This window comes from Platichthys flesus, chromosome 9 (assembly GCF_949316205.1).
Source record: "Platichthys flesus chromosome 9, fPlaFle2.1, whole genome shotgun sequence".
Classification (NCBI taxonomy): domain Eukaryota; kingdom Metazoa; phylum Chordata; class Actinopteri; order Pleuronectiformes; family Pleuronectidae; genus Platichthys; species Platichthys flesus.
Genome location: NC_084953.1, coordinates 7,120,544 through 7,139,425, shown reverse-complemented (window position 1 = coordinate 7,139,425; position 18,882 = coordinate 7,120,544). Strand labels below are relative to the sequence as shown.

The 18,882-nt window shown below is 42.3% G+C and overlaps 1 protein-coding gene across 2 annotated transcripts; it reads right to left on the bottom strand.

The window, feature by feature from the left end:
- Positions 1-172: 172 nt before the first annotated feature.
- Positions 173-16,967, bottom strand: si:ch73-61d6.3 (occludin). 2 transcript variants are annotated; one of them, XM_062395312.1, is made up of 9 exons: positions 16,717-16,967; positions 11,476-12,101; positions 11,078-11,269; positions 10,570-10,737; positions 5,649-5,812; positions 3,503-3,721; positions 2,502-2,673; positions 2,212-2,253; positions 173-1,728 (listed from the first exon to the last, which is right to left on the bottom strand). In XM_062395312.1, the coding sequence occupies exons 2-9, from the start codon at positions 12,079-12,081 to the stop codon at positions 1,627-1,629; spliced, it is 1,665 nt and encodes a 554-aa protein (XP_062251296.1). In that variant the 5' UTR covers positions 12,082-12,101; positions 16,717-16,967; the 3' UTR covers positions 173-1,626. The 2 variants fall into 2 exon arrangements, with proteins under 2 accessions (XP_062251296.1, XP_062251297.1); XM_062395313.1 differs by lacking the exon at positions 16,717-16,967 and having other exon boundaries at positions 11,476-12,388.
- Positions 16,968-18,882: the final 1,915 nt, after the last annotated feature.

The following is an 18,882-nucleotide window of genomic DNA, read 5'->3' as shown; positions in this document are numbered from 1 at the left end:
GACTCTCAGCTTTGGTAAAATTATGTCAATAATTTTGACCAAAAGAGGGCGATAAAAGCTTAGCTCAGAGGTTCAACCAGTACTCCTGCTCCCCCTGCTGGAAGCTCAGTGCGGATGCACCCAGCTGCAAATCTCTAAGATACAGAATAAAACAAAGATATGGACCTACATGCATATTTAGAGAATTAGAAATGTTTATTATTTACTGTATTCAATACTTTTTAGACATAATTCCATGTGGAAGCATACCGTTACAAAAAATGGTCTTTTATAATAGCATCAAAGAAAATAAATTCATACAAAAATAAATGGCTCGCAAAATGGTTTGTAAAAGGACGACAATGTTTTTCATAAAAAATAAAGATGAGAGACAAATCAAAAGTGTGTCTTTACGATTTCATAAGGGTACAGCAGATAGCAACACTTTGCAGAGGAAGTGGATTAATATAAAACAATTACTGAAGACATTGATGATGATTTTTTACTGGAAAAGAATCAAATGAAAAGATGTGCTCAGCTTACAGAAAGTCGGCAACAGGGAGAGACGTTTGTTGAGGAACAGACATGATAAACAATATTAAGAAAGTATAGTGTTTTTTAGAATTTTGCATAGATTTAGCTTATTTGAATGACAGCTGATCAAAAGAAACAAAAACAAGCCTCTATGGATCGTAAGTATGTACAGATAACATCACGAATGCTAAGAAATCTGCTGAACCTAACAGACGGTTACACTAAATTTGTTCTTGGTACGTAGAGTGAACAAGATTCATTAACCATATATACAACACAACGTCACTCATATCTCATTGGCCAGTTTGTCCCCTTTGATTTTGGTCTCACTCGCTTTTATGACAATCGGTATAAATATATCTTAGTTGAGATGAAATTCTCTTGGTCCCGGCAGAGAGCAGTAAGATGCACTGACACTGGAGTTAGTCACAAAACACGGACGCAAAAGATGAAGAAAGCACAACTACAGTTAATTTGCAGTAAAGAAAACGTCTAGCCACGGGTTAGAAGAAACAGAGTATTTACTTGCAATGGATCCTCGTGACCTGCCTCATATGTTCCCCTACAATACTGTACCACCTCTTATCTGTGGAGATTAAAAAAAGAAACGTTTTGCAATCTGGAGAGCAAACAGAGCCACAGAAACCCAACCCCTGGTGTTATCACAGGTGACTGAAGGTGAGGTGACTTTCAAACAACCTCTCATGTGAGTGCACTCTGCAAACCACGAGCAGGACCTTTTAAAAAAATTGGCAGTCACAACCTCTCATGTGAGTGCACTCTGCAAACCACGAGCAGGACCTTTTAAAAAAATTGGCAGTGTTTCCTGCAGAATTGGCTTCAACTGACGGCTCTGTTTCCATTTGCTTCCCACAAAGTAGTGACTGATTCATTTCTGATCAGACAGAATGTAGACCATTATTATTATGTTCCCTGTGTGAGTGCGAGTGTGTTAAAATGGGTCCCTCTGTATCCGGTGTGTGCTGTGAAGGTAACTTTGGTCTCAGCGTGTGTCCAAGGGTCTTTGCAGTGTTTTGGAGTGTATCTTGGCCCATGTGTCTGTGAGTGTGTGTGTCTGTGTGGACCACAGAGCGGAGACAGGACTCAGTGGATTCACGGGTGGGTCTTGTCGTAGTTCTTCACCATGCGCTTGATGTGGAACAGTTTGTATCTCAGCCTGCGACACTGCTTCTTCCTAGACCGGTAGTCTGGTGTCTACAGAGCAAGCAGGGGGAGCACAGATGAGTTATCTAACGCTACAGCACAAAACGTGTGTTGTCATTGTCAATAACACAAATTAGTTATTCAATAATAACTTAAAAAACAGGAATAAAACACTATGATCTGGGAATGTTCCTTGGTTCACCCACTCTGATGTGAAATATCTGAGCTATTGGGGATTGGATGGGCTCAGCTTCACCAGAAAAATAATGGATTAATGAAATGATTAAGATTTCATCATAAGAACACATGTTGGGTGGAATTAATAATGGGAACACGTTTGGCTTCATGTCAAGCTGAGCCAAAAAATGTAATAAATACAAAGAGAATTAAAGATCTGTGATTGACAGTAACAGAAGATCTATGAGAAAAATATAAATATAAATATACATATAATAACAAATGTGTCTGCAAACAGCTATTTAGGTCTTTAGTAAGAGAGCTTTAAAAATGTCATCATCGGAGATGTTTCCTCACCTGCTTCAGATCCTTGAGCTGATTATATTCCTCGGCTGCAACCTGAGGAAAAATGAGGAACATATATTTGTTAAGATCACGTCTCCTGAAATCACAAAATGAAAAAAAAAGGCTCAAAGGAGTCTGTCTTAGACCAGAGGACTGAGATTCATCAGCAACATCTTAACTCAGCTGTTTGGACATAGTGAGGGGGAAGGTAAATGGGTGAGGGGGAGATTCTGTATATTTTGACTTGGGAGTTTTCTAATGAAAGTCATGACGTCTAGATGTGAGTGCTGTGTGTGTCCGACCTGGTATTTGCCCGAGGTGTCGTCCAGTGTGTCCAACTGCCGGCTGAGTTTGTTCATCTGATCGTTGATGTCGTCCATCTCGGCACAGAGGCGCTTGTAGTCCTTGAGGTCGGAATCGAACTCCCTCTTGTAGTCGTGACGCTGCACATCAGATGTTATCACCGGGTACAAGCTGCAGGAGGAGGAGGAGCGGGAGGAGCAGGAAAGAGACAGAACACAGGCAGGGTTGGGTGAGGAGAGGAAGAGAAAAAAGACGTTGGCATCAGCGCTAAACTTGCATCAGTCCCTCAAACTTAAGGTTATTAAGTTTACTGCTGAACCACGATAACACACTGCAGAGGTCAAGGAGGTGTGACTGTAAGAGCTGCTCTCAGTAACAGTGTGGACAAATCAGAATACTTCCTTATACACTACATTAGCTCTCATGTGTCGTACCTTTGGCCCAATTCTCTCATTATCCTTCTGCACAGTCCATGTGAACTGGCATGCTTCAGAGGATTAACCACTCTCCCGGACACAAGACTGTAGACTTTTCCATCCTTTGTTGTTTAAGCATCTGTTCATTTTTTACTGTTCTATTCTAGCAAATTTGTTCTTAGTACGTAGTGTGAACAAGATTCCTTAATTGTGACTTTCAAACATACTCTCATGTGAGTGCACTCTTCAAACCACGAGCAGGACATTTTAAAAGATGGCAGTGTTTGCTGCGAAAGTGTCTTCAACTGACGGCTGTTTCCATTTGCTTCCCACAAAGTAATGACTGATTCATTTCTGAAGCATGTTTCAAACCAAAAGATATTCCAGCTGCACATTCCTGTAAGTCCCTCTCAAGTGAGCTTGGTTTTCTGAGCTTTCATTTTCATTCCGATCAGTGAATTGAGGTCTGGTCCTGAGGGAGCCACAGTATCTAAATGTAATCTACGTTCTGGGTTCTTTAAAAAAAAGAGACATTTCCATCTCTAATCCAGAGATAGAGCGGTGCAGTCATGTCCAGCTCTCACCTCTCCCACTCTTCTTCATCAAGCTCATTGCCCGTCTCTCCTCCCGTGGTGTACTCGGTTTCGTACTGAGACTCATCCAGCTCTGGGTTCCGTCTGCGTCTCTTGCCCCGGTTGGCGGAGGGTTTGCGGACACTGCTCATCTCCTCTGAAGGGCTGGAGCTGGTCCCTCCCCCGTGGGAGAAGACCTCCGAGGGGCGGCTTGTGGTCCTGTCCGAGTACCTGCAGGAAAGACACAAAGACACAATAAAATGATGTGTGTGTTTGTGTGTGTGTGAGAGAGAGACCTAGAACAGCAACTGTTCCTCTTTGGAGCTGATCAGAAACTTCTACATGGAACATACCTTTAAAGGTCTTAAAGGAACAGTTCAATATTTTGTGAAATAGATGTTTCACTATCTGGCAGAGATTTGGATGAGAAGTGAAACTACTGTCATGTCTGTACCATACATATTTAAATAAAAAACCTTCCAAGAACATCATGACCCAAATAACAACAGGGAGTGCATGGATGGGCTGATATGAGACAGTGACTAAACAAAACAATTATTTACAGATATGGCCCAGACAGAGACTGTTGGAGGAGGGTAGACATTTTGAACCACTAGTGATTATTATGTTTGCTCACACCCGACAATTTGACTGTGTGCCATGTGGAGGGTTCGGACCAGGAAGCAGGTACAGCTCTTTAATAACAACAGGGGGAGACACGCTCAATTTTGTAGATTTGTGGGGATTTGCAGAGGAATCCAAATCCAGTGGAGCAGATATTACACGTTTGTGGGAAAAACAGAAGCAGCATGTCAGCAGCAGAGGCCACGGCAGGTCTTCAGGCTGACATTCTTCAGCTTATGAGAAACGACAGCCATGTTTACTTTGTCAAAGAGGAAATCATCAAATTAATAATATTCTGTTCTCCACTGCTCTGTTGTTACCGTATGAGCAGTGGTAAGGTCTCTCTGGCTGTGCTCCCGACATGAGATGATCTTGTTTCTCAAAAGAGCGACAGCAGTGGACGACACACACAAGCTGAAATACAAAACAAACAAATCCTTTCTGGCTTTAAAGGAAAGTTAATACATCAGTTCACAAACATGTTGCTTTTTCTCGTCCTGAGAGAATTCAATGAATATGAGAAAAAACACATGGACATGTTAATCCAACACAGGCTCAAAGGTCACACATACACACAGCTCACTTTTTGAGAGCAGGACAATATGTTTCAGGAGCTTCCAAACAGAGCAGTGATTAGATATTGCTTGTGTGTGGGGGGGGTCACGTGTTTGAAAGGTCGACTGGTCTTTGCATTGCAGTGAACTGACACAAATAGAAACGAGTCAAATGGGTTCTAATCCTGCATGCTTGTGTCAATTGTTCTGTTGTCTCTTGTCTATACCTCAAATATGTAAAATGAATAGTTTTGGTGGATTTGTTTATTATAATGTCTCTTTTCTCTTTCTGAAAAGATCATTTTGTTGGCTTATCTCGTGCTTGTGGCTGCATATTAATAGATTTATAAATTCAAATGGTCTTTGCACAACGGGTTAATCCCTAAATACATATATACAGTAAATATACCTCCCAAGAATAATTGAATCGGCCAAAATGTGCTTAATCTGATTTGTATGTAATTATACACTTGGAGTGAAGTAATGGAAACTAGTGCAGTGCCTGTTCTAAACCTGCCTGCGTGGAATGGGCTGTTTTCTGGTCCTGTGGTGATGCTGGTTGTTGATTTCTTTCTGAAACTGTAAGTGACCTGCAGTAATTAAGGCAAGTAAAGACCTGCTGCTGGGCTCCGATCACAAAACCACAGAAGCCTGAAGCTCCAGCACGGCTGCTGCTGAGCTGGTCACCTGTTTATTCAAAGTTCGACTCAGTACACTGAACCGTTGATGAGTCCCAGATGCTGCTGCCAGTGAGTGCTGGTTATCTTTTTATACAAGGTTTATTTATATTAAATAAACATCTGGTAGGTGAGACAGTGTTAAGATGAGAGATTTATTACTTTAGAGATTTAGAGATGTGTTTTTTCTTTAACTGGAAAAGAGAGTACATTCCTAAGTTACCCTTGAGAAAGATTTGTTCAGAACCGAATGAAAATGTAAGTGTGATAAAAAAGAGGAGCTGAGAACCCAGTGTCACCTACTCGTTGTTGGTGTATGTTTCCCCGTTGTAGGAGCTGCTGTCCACCTTGGCCGGGGGGTAGGAGATGATACTGTTCACCGAGGCGTTGAGGAGCCCGCCTCCCTTCTCTGACACCAGCAGGGTCGGGGCGTCCTGCACACTGCGGCTTTCCTCCACATTGTTCACCTACAGCAAGAAGGAAAAAACAGGAGGAACAGACTGAGCAAACACAAACAAACAATCGAAAACACTCACAAGGAGGCAGGACACACACCACAGGCTTGTTTCTCTGACGCACACCCTGTTTTAGAATCTCATTCATTTCCCGAGTTGTGAACTTAAAGGGGTGAGGAGAAGGTGTCTCTACTACAGAGAGGGAGGTTTGGTAATCAGTTATTAAAGTTGGAGAGAGCTGTGAGGCATGTAATTGGAGAGAGGTCCAACTCCTCAGTGAAATATGGGTTATCTGCTTGATTCACCGAGCATGGAAAGGTCAGGAGAACATAAGTAAAAAACGACTAAAGGCTAATTAACAAAAAAGCACCAAACATTAACCACAAATAAACCAAAATCTTTGAGACTGTCATTGATGTTTTTCTGTTTACAGCGTTTTCCCCTCTGGTTCTTGCCTTATAACCTAAAACGATGACTCATAACGATATAACGTACGCAGAGACGATAAAAGACAAGGATTAGAGTTTTGCTTTCACTTCTTTTTGTTATGCTACATCTTCATGGACACCTGGAACGGATGAGCTCCTCCTTTCTTCCTTCAAACAAACGGAAACGCTGTCCGTCAGACAAATACGTTTGGCTTCATTCAAGCCCTTCCTGTGAGGTCAGCGGCCACACAAGGGAATTCCTCACAATGAAGGCCACAGGGGTGGTCACTGTTTTCCTGCAGTAAATTTATCAATCATAAGCTGCCTTTACCAAAAGGGTCTGAGTTGTTTCTCTGCAACCTGGAAGGCTAACTGGTTTAATGTTAGCAGGAAACTATTACATTGTCTTCTGGGTGCAGTTTATCTTCCTTTGTATATGAAATGAAATCAATAAATGGTTATGAAAATGACGGATTTAGAAGGATTGGATCTAAAAACATAAAATCTGTGCATGATGTGCAGGATTATTGTCCTCTAGAACTCTGACCTCTACTGTCCTCGCACAGGGACGCATGGATATTTGCTGTACCTTCTCTTCAGTTCACGCCACATGGCCACAGACTCACACATTTCTTTTGGGCACTGGTTAGAGGTGAGAGTATCTTACTTCACAACAACATCGCACCAAGACAAAACATTATTTCCTCTATTTTCTTGGATGATACTTTACTAAGAAACTCAGAAATTCCTCTTGAAGCAGGAGCAGATCTGAACATCAGCCTATCCCTTCGAAAAACAATAATCTCTGTGGGTGGAGTGTTTGGGTGGGGGAGAGTTTCTGTGGAAGAACCTTATTTTGCCTGGTTCATGTAAGAATGCCAAAAATGCCCTCTGAGTGTGCGGCACAGCAGCTGCTGAGTATGAAAGCACAGAGGTAATGAGTTAGAGTCCTGAACCTGCTGAAGAAAAGAGGCAGGAGAAGGGACATGGAAACGGAATAAACTTGTTTATATGGACACCAATATTCCAATATTAAGATAGTATTCTGAATAAGACTGTGCTGATTACCTTAACTTAAATACGGTCAAACTCAGTATAAGAAATTATTGAATTAACACACAGCATTTCCTTATTGCTTGATGTTTGAGGTAGTACAGTAATAAGACTATGCTCTGTAATAGGTAAACAGGATTATGAATGGAATATTCTATTAGCAACTCATGAAAACATCATAACCTAAGTAATACTGTATTTAGGGAAAGGACGAGTGAGGGAGCTGAAGGCGGAGCAGCGCCATGAAGAGAAGGAAATGATGGCACTTGTGGTCAGACAAACCAAAATTCCTTATTAGATATCTTCCTAGAAACAATTGGAACTACTGTATGAAATGGATTAACTGTCAGTAAGACAATACATTTTCATAGTATCATAAATCAAACACAACAATCAAACCTTTCATAGAAATAAACCCCGGATGCCTTCAAACTTGAGAGTTTCCAGTGCACACAGGCAGCCCTGCAGAACCCGACTCTAGTGACCTCATGCAGCAGACACAATGCACCCCACCACCGCCCCAGCCCCCGTCATGGGTGAACTGAATAAGGCCAGTGTGTGAGGTCATCAGAGCAAGCCAGGCCTCCCCGGGCTCAGGCACAGAGACGGGTCGAGTCTCAAACCAACCACTGCCTGAGACTGTCACTGGCCAAACCAGCACCATGAGTCATTCTGTGGCACAGATTCAGGTGGGGCAACGGGAAAGATGGAACAAATAACCACAGCAAGGTGGCACCAGGCAATGGTTAATTCCAAAGATATAACACACGTATATTGGCCATATGGTTGATATGATGATTCAATAATGACACACTAACCTTGCTTTTGTAGAGATTAAAGTCTTCAGGCAGTAAAGTTATGTTACATGTTTCACAACCTACACTACATACAGTGTATATAGTACATACTACAGCCAGACTGATTTAATAACAGGGTGAAAGTATCGGCCGATATGAGCTTGTTACAGACATATATTGGCTTTATGTTGCTGAAATAAAAGTCGTAAAAAGATGTGCATTCATATTTACATCTTATGTAAAAAGGATTCTTTTGATTCAAGTTCTGTAAACTTGGTTGCATGTTTGTTTTCTTCTTATTAATAGTTGTTTATAATAAAGTATATTGTTAAACTGTAAAATATAAAGCCTCAATTGCATTTCTTTGTCATAAGGGTTTGATAACAACTGTCAACTTTGTTTTAAAATACATATGTATCAGTATCAGAAAGGATTTCAGCCGGGCTTTGTTACATACAAAACGTTTTAAACTTAGAATAAATAATTAGGTGCTGGTCTGAGATGACAAGAGAAACTTTGGAGAGGATAAATAAAATAATGATCTATTTGCATTGACCAGCCGTCTTTTCCTGAACCTTTTATAAGCATGAACATATTCCTCACTCTTTCTTTAACAGTTGTATTTACGTTAAAAGTGCTGAGCTTCTAACTGCAGCAGAAGCGTCCAGTTAATTACCGCAGTGCATCACAATAAGTGTGATGACACCAGGGAGCAAGGCTCCATTATTAGACTCTGTCGCGAGTCAGAGGATTCACTCTGGGATTGTCTGGTGGCCTCGGCCCTGCCGTTACACCTCTGTGTGCATGATGCCATGTTCCAGACGACGACAGCCACTCAATAACAAACAGCTCTATATAATCCGACATAACACCACCTCTGTTTGGGGCCTCTTTTCTCAGTTGGTGCAAAAGATAAACTGCGACTTACTGCAACATTGTTTGACCAAATGATAGAGTATTACACTCTGCAGGACATGTTTATAGACAAATATAGAAAAGGGCTTAGATTATCCAGACGGTAATACAATCCAGAAGAGAAAACGGCTGCAAGAGTAATCTTAAGTAAAGGATGTCAAAAAAAGGAAAATTAGCATTAACTTTAAATAACTTGTGTTTTCAAGGTTCATTACTTTTAATTACTGCTTGTCCACTAATGTCAAACTTGGTTGTTCCTCCAGTCCGTAGGTCAAAATGTCCTTGGGCAAGTTACTAAACACAATTTATCTGTGTGAGAATGGGATGTGAGTGATAGAAAGCGCTGTATAGTGAATGTGTACTATGAAGCAAAGTCCTTCTAACTGCTATTCACTAGCAGTTAGCAATGTTCAAATACATGAGGGGATTGGTGGTTTGGGGATTAAACAAACAGTATTTAGTTTAATAATTGTTTTTCTTTAATGCCTGAAGGAATTTCGATTATAATCTTTTCATTTATTTGTATTTTCAAAAATGGATTAATTTCATGCCATTTGTCAGCAGTTACTTATTTGTGTGGACCTCTTGCACACAGAATCTGGACAAACACCATTGACAGCATGAGAATGAATCATGTGTGCTCTAACAGAACTATTTTTATTTAGAATCAGAGATACACTTGTGTTTCTAACTTAACCTTAACAAATGTAACTGTCAGACTATTGCTGTTTATGACAGCAATTCAATTTCAAACCCAAGCTTCTGATGTCAACGTATGAAACTGGCATCATTTAAAAAGAGGTCAATAAACAGCCAGTTTCTCAGGGAACAGCCTGATATGACAGGAGTGTTGTTGAAATTTAAAAACCCAAAGGCAGCCTCACTAGAAACCACCTGCGTGCTTAATATCTTCTCGGGTGGTTAATGATTACTTCGAGTGAAACCAGGAGGTAGGCCGTGAGCAAACAACCCCCGACTGCTATCAGCCCTGACCCTGAACAAAGTGAGTCAGTCAGAGGAAACACTCGGACGGCGGTTCGACTGTTTCCCTGTTCGATCCCATAAAACGATAAGGATCAATATATATGAGACACTTTTAGGACTTTGATCTCATAAAGATGAGCGAGGACAAGATGTAAAACTAATGCAAAACATCTCAAAGTCTACCTGAACGTGGAGCGTAGGTTTATCTTAAAAATAGCATTCCACGAGACCAACCAACCATGGGAATGTGTGAGTCTCGGCTCGGCTATTTACTACATGTGCATCACCACAGTCCCCCAACCTGTCGTTACAACTGGTGACTCACTGATGACGCACCTCCTCACCTACTTCACACCAAACGTAAATGCCAAGCAAATATTTTGATATAAGACAACATTGATCATTTCATCACCGAATCAAATCTGTCTGTGGACATTTAAAACAATCAACCTTCCTTAGGCTGGATTTAAAGTCTGATCCGGCGACCCGGTTCATTTGACCTCAAGTCCTGCCTGCAAATGGGATTTTTATCCATAAATCCCATATGAACCCAGTCTTATTTAACCGTGACCACCACACTGTTGTCTCTTACCCAGTCCTCCACATCTCTGCCCTCCGAGGCCTTCCCCCCGACCAGAGGCTCCCTCCAGTAGATGTTTGGTTTCCCGTAGCGCCAGATCTTCCCCCTGGTTTTGTGCGCAAAGAAAGCTGCAACACCCAGAGCGATCACGACCAGGAATCCACACACCATGGCAACTCCCTAAAAAGTAAAAAACAAAAAAACACGGGAATGAAATCTGGAAAGTTCTAAAGCAGATAAGCTCGGAGATAAAGCTGCTTTGTCCTGGTACAGGAGGTACAGAAGCACACGTCACTGGGGGGGGGAAATGTACATCACTCTTTGTGGCTCCATGTACTAGAAATATAACAAATGGTTCAGGACTGATACAATTACAAAACAGCACATGACTAATAAAACAGGGGGCTGTAATACAACTTGTCCAACAACTGAATATTCATGTTTCAATCCATTTAGGTCAGTGTTCGACTACTACATGTAGATGACATTGTTCTAATCATACATCCATAAAACTACAAACCTCCTGTGGGTCCACGAAGCAGTAGTGGTAGAGGTACTGGTTGTATATGGGGAAACCTCCGACTCCTCCCATCTGTGAGTAGCCGCTCTGGTACAGGTTCTGGCACATCATGAGCATTGGGTTGTACATCATACTGGAGGAGCCCTGGGCCATGGGGTTCACTCCGACGATGTAGACAATGTTTATGATGCCCTGAGGAAGAATCAGTTCAGTTACACTCATATTTCTAAATTAAAAAAATGACCTTAAGAAGTTCTCCTCAGTATTCAAATCAAATATGACAAAGACGATGTCTTTATATCATCCAAGTGAACATACTGTCAATACAAAGAACTCTAATCAACTGGAAACATCTGAAGTTATCATTAATCAAACTGTTCCAACTGTATGAGGTTCACCTGCAGAGCAGCCAGGATGATGCTGGTTATCATGAGGGCCAGGAAGAACTTCCTGGTGTGGACCATGTTGGATTTAGAAAAGCTGGCAATGAAGAACCCCAGCGCTCCGATGAAGTTAATGGCTGCCAAGGCGATCATGGCGGCTTTGGCCGAGGAGGGCGAGATGTAGGAACCTTGGTAGTTGCCGTTTCCGTAACCTCCATATCCTCCATATCCTGAACCGTAGCTGCCGCCGCCATAGCCTCCACCGCCGTAGCTGCCTCCATAGCCGCCGCCACCGTATCCTCCGCCTCCACCGTAGCCCATTCCAGCACCATAACCATACTGCATGTCCCACATGAGAGTGGAAGCCACGCAGGCAAATATCGCCACACACAGCACAATCACCGTAGCCATCATGGCCTTGATGATGCCGGGAGGCGACAGCCATTTGTAGAAGTGCTGCGGCTTGTCCTCCACGTAGTACGATCCCGGTGGAGGTGGGTACCCGTTGTAGTCGCTCTGAGGGCCATGGAAGCTGGCTGCGGGGCCAAAGCCGTTGTTGGATGGAGAGGTGAAGGGAGGACTGTAGACAGGCGGACTCTCGTACTGCTGCTTGTTGAACATCTCTCAAAAGATCCCGGGAACTGTGAAACAACAGAAACAAGAAGGGTTTGTGGACAAGCCGGAGAGAGAGGTGGAGAGCTCCCTGCCCCTGCCTTTCAGCAGCCCTGATATGAGTAATAATGTAACTTGGAGAGATATGGGAAAGTTAGGCGTGACCGTCTCTGGTAACGAGGCTTGGTAACAGAGCAGGGTAAATGTTTGACCATTTTCACTGGAGTGTGATTTACGAGGGTTCAGGTTGAGGGTGTTTGTGCAATTTTTCTCTTTCTGTCAGGTAGAGAAAATTAGATTTCTCACAAGGCTGCTTAACAGGAAATAGACGAATTAGTGGAATGACCTTAGCTTTAAGGTCTCTGAACCAGATAGAGCGGAATCACTGTGGGGAGGTCGGTGCCAGGACGGAGAGCGCAGCCAAACAACAATACTCTCATTTTTTGCCTCTTCACAGGCTGTGGGAGTGTCTCTCTCTCTCTCTCTCTCTCTCTCTTTCTGTCCCTTCAGCCTCCGCAATGTCCAGCCAGACTTTGAACACTTCCAGTTCTCACTCCTGCTTCACTTTTTGTTTTCTTTCTGTCAAATATCTTACAGACAAATATCCGAGGCCACAGTGCGTACGACTTAACAACAATGCCCATTCTTCTCCAGGGAGTGGGCTGGCTACACGTCGTAGTGAAAACAAGAGGGAAACGTTACTGTGGAGGACAAACAATGAGAACTAAATGCCTCTTTTACCTTGTCCTTGTTTTCGTACTGTTATCTCAGCCTGATAGGAACATAATGGTGAGAGCACTGCGCTCTGCTCATACACCACAGAACAGGGATTCATTGATTCATGGGCTGCAAAAAGGAAATACTTAAAAGTTTGTCTTCAACTTGTCAGAATATTATGGAAATTAAAGAAATGAATAGGTGAGTCATGAATAAATCTTCTGCCTGAGACATTAGAAATATAAAGATTTTCAATGGGGGGTTTTATGTACCGTATTCCCTGATCTATTTATTACTATTATAAAGGGGGGTCATGCTTATCATGTGAAGGGGTTTTATTCTTGAATGACTCAATGTATTTGTTTGTTGCACGTGGTTTATTTTTGTTCGTGAAACACCCTGTAACTTTTTTTTGAATGTCACCTACCCCCTGTGAAGGGCTTTTTAAAAACTATTTACATGTTATCAACCAAATGACTAATAGAGAAAGTTGAAAGCTTTATCATTGAAAAACAAATGTTTGTAGCGGCCCTAGATTGTCGGTTTCTAAATCCAGCTGTAGTTACATCGGTCAAGGACGTTGTGTATGTTTGTTTGTTTCTAAGCAAGATTCAACAAAAACCACTGGACTGATTTCCCACAAACTTTATGGAAGGATGCAGTGTGGATCAGGGGACAACCTGTTAAATTACTTTAATATTGTCATTTGCATTTCCCCTGATTTCCTAGGGATTCATTCATGGATCTTGATGATTTCCATGATTGTGTGAAAGTTGTTGCAGCTTGATTGAATCTAAGTTGACCATAGGGCCTTGGGATGCTGAGAGCACCGAGGTTCCCTCTCTACAGAGTTCCATTCTGGTCAATTCATGAATTCCATTGCACAGTTCCTCTTCTACTGTCCCGTCGTCCACTGGCACCACAGGTCCTCTTTTAAACAAAGCCACTTCTCTCTGTCTGTAGCTCTGTGAGTCTTGTGGGGGGGGGGTAATGGTCTTTGGCACTGCCCACAGGGTAATAACTCCTCTCTCTTTATGGGGCTCTGGCACATACAGCAGCAGAGGTCTCGCCTCAGAGCCTCCATCCTAGACACCTTCCCATTATCCCCTCCCCTCATTCCTCCACATCCTTCATCCCCTTCACCAACCCCCTCCCTCCATCTCTCCATCCCTCCATCCCTCCATAACTTCTTGCCTTTGTTTCGGGAACAGGAGGGGCAAGAGTCAAGGCTTCTCGTCACAGGAGCTGTGTTGCCATGGAGTTGGAGTGAAAAAAGAAAAGAAAGACCAAGTAAAATTGGGTTTCTGTCCAGGGAGGATCAAACAAGAGCTCCTCTGTGCTGCTGCGGAGGGAGACGGGGGAGCACAGGAGAGAGGGGAGGACAGGTGGACGGGTGTCAGGTGTCCTCTTCTGTTGATCAACAGAATGTCCTGTTACTCACCGGGTCTTATTTACTACTGCAGCGTCATTATATCGCTGACTGGCAGGAAACAATCTGAGGGTCAAGGTCCTTCCAGGCAGTGAGGAAATATCTACTTTCAAAGACCTCACTACACTGTAAAACACTTCCTTCAGAAAGTTTCCACTTTATCACACATTACGAAATCTGCAATATTTCAAACCCAATGCTGGCTGTTGTTCAGGTCCACAAGTTCGGGCAGTTTGGTCTTAAAACTTTGCACAAATGTAATAAAGTAGGGAGTGTTCAACCTCGGTGGTAGAGTCAGAAATGTGTTTCATACTGACATTTTTCCAAAAATGGAAACATGTGATGTTAGATCTCTAAAAATCCTGGGTTTTCCTGCTTCTTATTGTTTGAACATTATTAGAAACTGAATATGTTTGGCTTTAGAACCATTAATTACACAAAACAAGACATCTGATGATATTACATTGGGGGTTTTAAAAGTTACGATGGTCATTTTCCAAATATTTAAATATTTTATGGACAAAAATGTAACTGATCAGTTAAAACCATAACTAGCATGACTTTACAATTAAAGTCATTACCTGGACAAAATTAGTGTGTACTTGTGTCTCGCTCACTGATTGTTAAAGTGAGTTATTTGTGATATTTGCTAATTGGGGGGAAACCGAGTGTATATGTACTCAAAGCGCCTGCTGAATAGCAGTAGCAAGAGTAGCAGTAACAGTGACAACAGCAGGAGACATAGTAGTAGTAGAAGTGGTAGTAGTAGTAGTAGTAGTAGTGGTGGCAGTGGTACTCTGGTATTTGTCTAAATCTGGCTCTGAAATCTGGTTTTGAGCCGGGCAGAGAGTTGAGAGTCTGGACAACAGTCACAGGTCAGGTCAGACACCCACCAGCCGCAGCCTGAGCTCAACTACAACACAGAGACTCTATCATCGGCGGCCGATGAAGGAATTCCAGTCACATGTCTCACATCTGTCAAAAACAATTAGGCCCCTGCCCCATGTTGACTGGGACCCACTGGCATACACACTGGAGTCAGCCAAGAAAAAAAAGCCTGCTGGTAAATCTCCTGAATCATAAAAAGCTGAACTCAGTAAATCCAGCAGAAAAAAAAAACTCAGGTTGGTTTGAAATGCAATCAAACGAAACAGGAGCTCGACTCACTACTACACAAACCGTTAACAAGTGTTGTGTTTGTGTTGTAGACTTCAGTTTGTGCAGCTGTTGTATTGAACTGCATTTTAACAGTTTGCAGAACTGAAGCAAATGGTCGACTAGTCAATTAACAGAATATTAATCTGCAATAAATCAAACAATATTTTGCCCCATTTCTCTGAGTAAACACACAAACACTGACTTGTTCGACCTTCTCTGTTGTGAATGCTGTTGGTTTTGTTTCTCTCCCAGAACACTGATCACATCTGTGGGATTTGAACTGTCGATGGAACATTGTGAACATTAAAAAAACTATTGCGAAATATCTCACATTAAACATCCCTTAGTATTTACGTCAATCTAATGACAGGAGGACAACGTGTAACACACTAACATTAGACAGAACTACCAACTACAGGTGCAACATAGTTGGATCGTCCTCTGAGACAAAAGGCTAAACATTATAACCTTCATGAGGGTGTTGGGTTTACTGGGTGCTGCTGTATAGGAGATGGCTGGGTGTCCCTAATAAACTGACACCTGTAATGAACCAGTCCTTACAGCAGCTATTACACGAAACTATAAGAGAAATGCGTGGCTTATTGTCCTAGTCGATCATTTACTAATAAAATATAAGGTGGTAACTATACTAATGGAAGAAGAGTAGGAACTACTCTGCAATGTTTTAAGCACATCTTCTCTACATCTTCTACAAATTGTGTTTATATTCTTTTATCTGAACTTGTGTTGCTTTTCCTTCGCACTTTGGCTCACAACCTGCTGTTTTGAATGTTTTTCATTGTGACTTGAAAGGATTTAGCTGTGTTTTCCTTCAACACCCTGATCTGGAACCAGCCACCTGGGCAGATTACAGGTTAGATGTTGAACACATGTTTTTCATTTGCTTTTTGGGTTAACTTTACTTTTCTCTATTTATCCTCACAGGGTAAAAGCTGCTTTAATCGTGTATTTGTTGCATTATTATGAATTTGAACAAGGCTCATTCAAAAATGCATCATATTTTACAGTGGTTAAGACAATAACTGGTCGATTATAATGGTTTTCTCGTTGTATCCCGTGAGGTTTCTGCTGTTCATCCATCTGATTCCTTCCTGATCGATAACAAACAGTGATCATTGGCGTCAACGTGTGAAGTGATTGGGAAACAACGCGAGATCCACCTGTTACCAGCTTACTAGTGACGGACCGTTATTAACACGGAGTTCAGTGTGAGTGTAGCTGAAGACTCTGACTTTAAGAACACAGGTTTATTCGCTTTAAAGAGCTTCACGCGCTGCTGTGGATTAAAGAAGTTAAAGTGTGTTAAAGTCTCGTGTTACCTGAGAAGAGTCCGAGGCTCGTCCCTGCTTCCTGTGAAAAGTTCCCTGCGCGGAGGAACAAAAAAGTGAAAAGTCCGTAAGAAGAGAGTTTAAAAAGCCGCTGGAGAATAAAGATGGAGGTGAAGCGTCTTGAGAACCAGGAGAGAACCAGAGGGCCCGAGTCTCCGCTCGAAGCTCCGGACTCACACTCGACGGTTTCCGCTGCGGACAAGTGCTTTGTCCCGCCTGTCCGCGGTGATGAGGCCCGGGCGGACAACACCTCCACACCGCCGCGCTGCCGCCGCCGGGGGGCGCCCTTTGCACGGTGGACGCGTGAGACCAAGGGGCCCCTTACCCCCCCAACATAAGATGACCCCTACCCCCCTAACATCACAAGACCCCTGCCCCTCCAACATCATAAGACCCCTGTCCCTCCAACATTACAGAAGTAGGACCCCTGCCCCCAAACATCACAAGACCCCTGCCCCTCCACCATCAGAGTTATAAGACCCCTGCCCCTCCAACATCATAAGAACCCTGCCCCTCCATCTTTAGAGTTATAAGACCCCTGCCCCTCCAACATCATAAGAACCCTGCCCCTCCATCTTTAGAGTTATAAGACCCCTGCCCCTCCAACATTATAGAAGTAAGACCCCTGCCCCCCAACATCATAAGACCCCTGCCCCCCCCAACATCATAAGAGCCCTGCCCCTCCACCATCAGAGCTATAAGACCCCTGCCCCTCCAACATTATAAGAAACGCAAACTGTCATGCTTCAGTTCTTTTTTTAAAATCCATTATCACATTTCGTAATTCATACTTTGCCTCCAGAAAGTTAGTACATATGCACAGACAAGTGAAAGGAATCCGAAGCTGTTTTTCAAGACATAGCACACCTACACTTTGACAAGTGCATGTTTTATTAAAACTATTTCAGATAATTGAGTGTCTACTGATTCATGTTGAAATGATTTAATTCTTTGCTTTGGGTTTTTAAGCTATATTAGGATTAAGGTGTAAACAGAGACAGTTTCTCTGTTAGAGAAGGAAATTCTCTCTTCTAATATTAATGGTTTTTCTAAATTTTTCTAATAGACCTGTAGTTTATCTACTTGACGGTTAGCGTCAAGTAGGTCTTTCAACAGCTCATTTGTTTTGAATACACAAGCATCCACCATCGCTACAACAGTGTACCCATCATCCATATCGTGTTGTGTTCGACTTTGACGGAAGTTTTCTCCTGTTAGTACAACACATTTGTGTCACTTGTACTGTATGCAGTGTAATTAATTAAAATGTTCACCCTGACTCAGTATGCTTGTTGCACACAGAGTATCAAAGGAGATTTGTTGATAGTTACATTTAAACCAGGATGCTGTGCTCTCAACGCATACTGCAGTATTCTTTCATTAGCAGCTCATTCAGGACAACAGCTGGAGTGCAGCTGTTTGGTCACAGCCATATAAACCTAAGTAATGATACTGATGTGTTATGTATTCTTGTTTCTCAGGTTCGTGCATCAGAAAGATGGCAATATAGTATGTTGGGCATGGACTGCCTGATAAACCCCTGTAGTGGCCATGTTTAATTCATTTTCATGCCAGTATTTTGTGTCAAAATGCTAAAAGTGTTTTTGGAAATACAGAAGGGAAACATACAGAGACGCAGGTTGAATAAAACTTAAGGAGGACTAATTTGTGTTGGTTTTGAAATCTCTTGCATTTTCATTAATCCCAGTTCTTATCTCCCTTTGTGTGTCTAACTGAACAGAGACAGCTCTGTTCAGTTAGACACACAAACTGAACAGAGCTGTGTTATTAGTAACTGAAGAGATAGACTAACCTTCATCGTATGAGAGGAAAAATCCAGTAGTATGCTGTGCTGCTAACGGTGAAATGAAACTCTCTTCGTTTTTTTCTGCTCATGTTGAAATAAAGTGGATTCACTTGGTCTGACGTTTTCGATCACATCTTTATAAAACACCTCATTAGCTTCACACTTCAAACCCTGTGGGGGGGGGGGGTGTTTTCTGAGAGAAGATTCCAGATTTATACAATAGACTGGCACTCAGTAGAGCTCAACAGCCGTATAGATTCATTTCTGATTCATGCAGCTTCCTTCTATCAAGTGGTGTGGTTATTGGTCCAGTAGTTTCCAGTAGTTTATCTCTGCTTTATTACATAAAG